This window comes from Quercus lobata, chromosome 11 (assembly GCF_001633185.2).
Source record: "Quercus lobata isolate SW786 chromosome 11, ValleyOak3.0 Primary Assembly, whole genome shotgun sequence".
Classification (NCBI taxonomy): Eukaryota; Viridiplantae; Streptophyta; class Magnoliopsida; order Fagales; family Fagaceae; genus Quercus; species Quercus lobata.
Window position 1 is genome coordinate 35717257 of NC_044914.1, and position 5083 is coordinate 35722339.

At 35.4% G+C, this 5083-nt stretch overlaps 2 protein-coding genes across 2 annotated transcripts in view; both read left to right on the top strand.

The window, feature by feature from the left end:
• On the top strand, window positions 1-4821 carry LOC115966779 (receptor-like protein 35). Its single transcript, XM_031085937.1, has 4 exons — window positions 1-54; window positions 3619-4153; window positions 4258-4329; window positions 4460-4821. The coding sequence occupies exons 1-4, from the start codon at window positions 1-3 to the stop codon at window positions 4819-4821; spliced, it is 1023 nt and encodes a 340-aa protein (XP_030941797.1).
• Window positions 4822-4836: 15 nt separating this feature from the next.
• Window positions 4837-5083, top strand: part of LOC115966780 (receptor-like protein 33) — an 867-nt gene continuing 620 nt past the window's right edge. The window contains exon 1 of the mRNA XM_031085938.1: window positions 4837-5083. This exon is cut by the window's right edge and continues 620 nt beyond it. Within this exon, the coding sequence (XP_030941798.1) occupies window positions 4837-5083 (247 nt within the window).

Genomic DNA, 5083 nt, shown 5'->3' on the forward strand with positions numbered 1-5083 from the left:
ATGAGTAACTGTAAGGTGGCAGGCGTCAATGTCTCCGACCTTGATGTCGTGGTGGTAAGGGCGGCAAAAATTGACAATTATTAGATCTGATTGACTAAAATTGTGGTGGTAAGGGCAGTACAAATCGGATCAAGTTTTGCAGTTTGGAGGGTGCGTTTGGCATTTGACTATAACGTAGTTTTTTGTTTATTTTATGTATTGTTTGTGGAAGCCAGACTACTTTTTGTCTCATCTTTCTTTTAAATCATTTAACTTTCTGATTTTTGAAAATAAGCTAATTTTTAGTTTTTTGTCTCACATTATACAAATAAGGGCAAAACTTAGGTATAAAATATTCCTTAGATTCTCCTTTTAAAATTTTGTCATTTGTCTATTTTAGTAGTGCAATAAACAATGTTAATAAAACTCCATCTCTTTATTATTATTTTTTTCTTTTTCCTCTCCAGGTTTGTTAGAAAAGCAAATCTGCAGATTTCTTCTTCTTTCAGTTCAGATCTCTCCAACTTTTGCCTATCTCAGGCTTGGTAAAAACTACAACTTAGGTTTTCTTTTTTAATAAGTTTATTCTCCTACATTATTATTCTTCAAAATCCTCTCCTATCTTTATGGCGTAAATAGGGCTATCCACTAGAAACCGCCACCCGACCCACCCATAAAACCCGTCATTTCTCAGTCGAGTGGCAGTTCCACATTTCCAAAACCCGATCCAAACCAACCCGACTACCCACCCCTTTGCCTCCATCCAGATCTGCGTTTGCCACGCTCAGATCTATCTTCGCCGTGCTCGATCTCCCTCCTCACCATGCTCGATCTCCCTCATTGTGCCCTGATCTGTCTTAGTCGTGCCCCGATCTATCTTCTTCATGTGTAGCTTAGCCCAGATCCACCATCTTCGATCGCAACCCTGCCAAGATCTGCTGTCTGCGATTTCGAATAAAACCCGATCCGCCTCACCCAAAAACCAATTCCATCCGATCCAATCCAATCTCCTTTTCGGTCATTGATGAGTGAGATTTTTTGCCACTTGATTCCATCGGGTCAGTTCCAAGTTAGGCATAGACCTGACCCAGACCAACCCTTGGACAACCCTAGGTGTAACCAACAACATACACTTTCTCTGTCTAATTTTTTATTTATTCTTTTTTGTATACTTTTGATGTATGCTACTGGATAAGGACAAAATTATTTTATATAAAATTTTTTAAAGGGCGGGTAGTTTGTTTTGGATAAAATTGGTTGATTGAGATTAATTATTTTTAGTTTTACTATTGGTGATTTTTGTTGTTGGGATAATTTTTTTGGGCTTGCATATTTTGTTCTAGATTTTAGACCTATAAGTTTTTCTACGACCTTTAAAAGGAGGAAAATGCTAGAGTTACAATTTTTTTTTTTTACAGATTGCTAATGTGGTGAGTGGTTATAGGTAATTAATAAAGTGATGTAAGTAGTGAGCCTAGATGCGAAACAATAAGAATTTACTACCTCAGCAATTTGCAAAAATGTTGTAGGAAAGTTTGTGACTATGGCATTACTCTTAAAAGAATCAATGACATTGTTATGGGAGCAAAGTGTAATTTTATATAACAAAATTGGTAAAATTAGTACCTATGCATATACAATTTTTTTTTTATTTATTTATTTAAAATTAGGGGTACCATTGTCCCCCAATGTCCAAGTCTACCCCGTCCATGCCTTCCCCCCCCACCCCCCCACCCCCCTAGCGACCATTTGTGTATGCATTGGTGATTTTGAGGGCACATTTGCCTCCTTAGATCTCCGCATTTTGGTTTATCCTTAAAGGTGAGAGAGCTCTCAACATTTTTTGATATCTCTCGATTTCTTGCGTAATCTTCTGAATTCGCAATTTTTTAATCCAAATCAAACTCTAGTTTGAAAATTCTATTTGGTTGCCAAGAAAAAACCGTGCTTGGTTCGCGAGAGAATGTAGGAAAAAGGAAAAAAAAAATGCTAGCTTTCTTCTTTTGAGTAATTTTTTGAATTCATAATTTCTATTTGATTTTCTTGTGTCTCAAGCTTTGATTTACTTGCAAATCAATATGTGGTTCGAAGCCTTGAATTGAATCAATTTGGTTTTCTTCTAAATCTTAAGTTGATTAGTCTTTGCTAGGAAAAAATAAAGAAAAGAAAACAAGAAGAGACATCGTTATTTCTCTTGTTTGCTAAGCTAGCTATTAAAATAGACACCAGATAAAAGAAATTCAAGATGGAAACCTAAGTACTATATTCTTGAAGAACACATTGTATTAAGCCCCATTATCTCAGAAAAATTTATCATGCATTAAGTGCATGTAATTTCACCTCCTATTATCTCTTCCATACATGTGTGTGCGCGTAGTTGTTTGTCTTAAAAAAAAAAAAAATAATAATAATAATAATAATAAAAAACCTGTCAGACTTTAGTTGAAGTGTGAGACAATGACTTTTTTGTAATGCGAGAATGTACTTTTACTCTTTAAAAAAAAAAAAAAAATTAGTACAACCTTTGTATTAAGCCCCATTAAAAAATTTTAATACCTTTGATAACAATTTTAAATTACATACAAAAACTTGCAATTTGAACAATTTATTGATAACATAGCTATTGATATTTATTTTTCTAGAAATTTTGCAAACATGAAAAATATAAGAAGATGTAATCTAATGGTGGATTTGCCAAAATTTGTCTTCAATAAAAAGATATTTGTAACTAAACTTTGTCTTTTTTTTTTTTTTTTTTTTTTTTTTTTTAATACAAGATAGAAATTCTACTCTAGAATAATCTAAGTGTATATGTGTATGAAGTTTCTTCCTGTAAACTTGAACCCTGACCCTTGATATGCATGTTAAGAACATAAGGAACATGAAATTCAATAATTAGATTTTCAAAATTCACACCTAAAAAAAAAAAAAAAAAAAAGAAGTTTGAAAAGTTTTCTCTTTAAACTAGTTTAGAGATAAACTTGTTAGTATGTATTTGTTTTTTTTTTTTTTAAAATAAAATAAAATAAAATAAAAGCAAAAACTGTTGCACTTTAGTTAAAGTGTGAAACAACGACTTTATGCCTTTGTGTAAAGCCGAAACGTTCATTTAACTTTCTTTTTTGTTCGAGTACAACCTTTGGTTCCTTTTAGTGAAGTTGATATATGATGTTTCCTTAACATGCATCTTCCCCCTCATATGGGGTGGAGTCCACCCCCATGTGAGGGGGAGGATGCATGTTACAGAAACACCATATATTTTCTACTTTTAGAAACGCACTAATTTGATACATCAAAAACAATTTCTACCATAAAGCTATACAATAAATTAGACCTTTTTTGCGAATCAAAGTATATTCTACCTGTCAATCAAAAAAAAAAAAAAAAAAGTGTATTCTACCTGATGCTAATCCTCATCCACATCTTGGCTTAACAGACATAATACAAAGTCCTATATCTATAAAAGCCGTTCAATTGCAACTCTTCTCGTATCATAGAGTTTACAACAAACCAAAAAAAAGAAAGAAAAGTTAGAAATCAATGGTGGGCACTACCTATTTGTATAAGTTCATTTCCACGCGGCTGTTTTTCTCTCTCTCATTACTTCTTTTACTCGTTGAATCTTTGTCTTCTATGCAGCCAAACTGCCATGCAGAGGAGAGGTTAGCCTTGTTGCAATTCAAAGATAGCTTTATGATAAACAAGTCTGCTTCCATAAATCCCTATCCTAAGGTTTCATCCTGGACTCTAAATGATTGCTGCTCATGGGACGGGGTTGAGTGCGACGAGCACACAGGTCATGTGATTGGCCTTGATCTCAGCAGAAGCTGTCTCTACGGTTCTTTTGACTCCAACAGCAGCCTTTTCCGCCTTCTTCAACTTCAAAAGCTTAACTTAGCTTATAATCATTTCAATTACTCTCAAATCCCATTTCGAGTTGCCCATTTTTTGAGGTTGGCATATCTCGATCTCTCCCATTCTGTGTTCTCTGGACGAATACCACAAAGCTTGGCAAATTTATCTTTCTTGACGGATCTCCGTCTAGATAACTGTGCACTGTATGAAGAATTCCCAACCACAATATTTTACCTACCAAACCTACAACATCTTAGCATAGGAGACAATCAAGACATTACTGGTCATTTGCCCGAACTTCACAAAGTAGTTCCCTCGAGTATTTAAGTCTTCGACAAACAAGTTTCTTTGGTGAACTACCGGCTTCAATTGGAAACTTTAATTTTTTATCTTTCTTAGATCTTGGTAATTGCAATTTCTCAGGATCTATCCCGCCTTCTGTCAGTAACCTCACCCAACTCAATTTCCTAGACCTCCCAGATAACACTTTTACAGGTCACATCCCGTCTTCCTTGTCAAACCTGACCCAACTAACTTATTTGGGCCTTTCAAACAATCACTTGGAAGGTTCAATTCCGAGCTCATTCTCTGAACTCAAAGAATGCTGAGTTTCTTGATTTTTCAGAAAATGGCTTGAGTGGGATGGTGGAGCTAGACGTATTTCTTAAGCTCAAAAATTTAAGTGTACTTATGCTGTCATCTAACAATTTGTACGTACTTACCAAAACCAGTTCAAATGACACGCTTCCACAGTTTCACACTCTAGCATTGGGTTCTTGCAGCTTAAGCAAGTTCCCAGTTTTTTTGAAAAACCAAAGCAACTTGATTTGGCTGGATCTAAGAGGCAAAAATTTTCAAGGCTTAATACCCAAATGGATGTATAATGTTAGTGTAGAAGCTCTTCGGGCTCTGTTTCTTGATGGAAACTTTCTGACGGCCTTTGAGCAAACACCAGCCGTTCTCCCATGGCGTATTGTAGAACTTTAAACTCTTGGTGGTAACATGCTTCAAGGAGCGCTCCCAATTCCAGCACCATCTACCAAGCGTTATGGCATTGAGCATAATTCATTGAAGGGAGAAATTTCACCATTGATTTGCAATGTGAGTTCACTCGAAGAACTACTTTTGTTTGATAACAATTTGAGTGGCACGCTTCCTCGTTGTTTAGGAAACTTCAGTAGTTCTTTGTCAGTATTCGATCTGGGTGGGAACAACTTCTACGGCCCCATCCCAAAAACTTGGGCAAAGG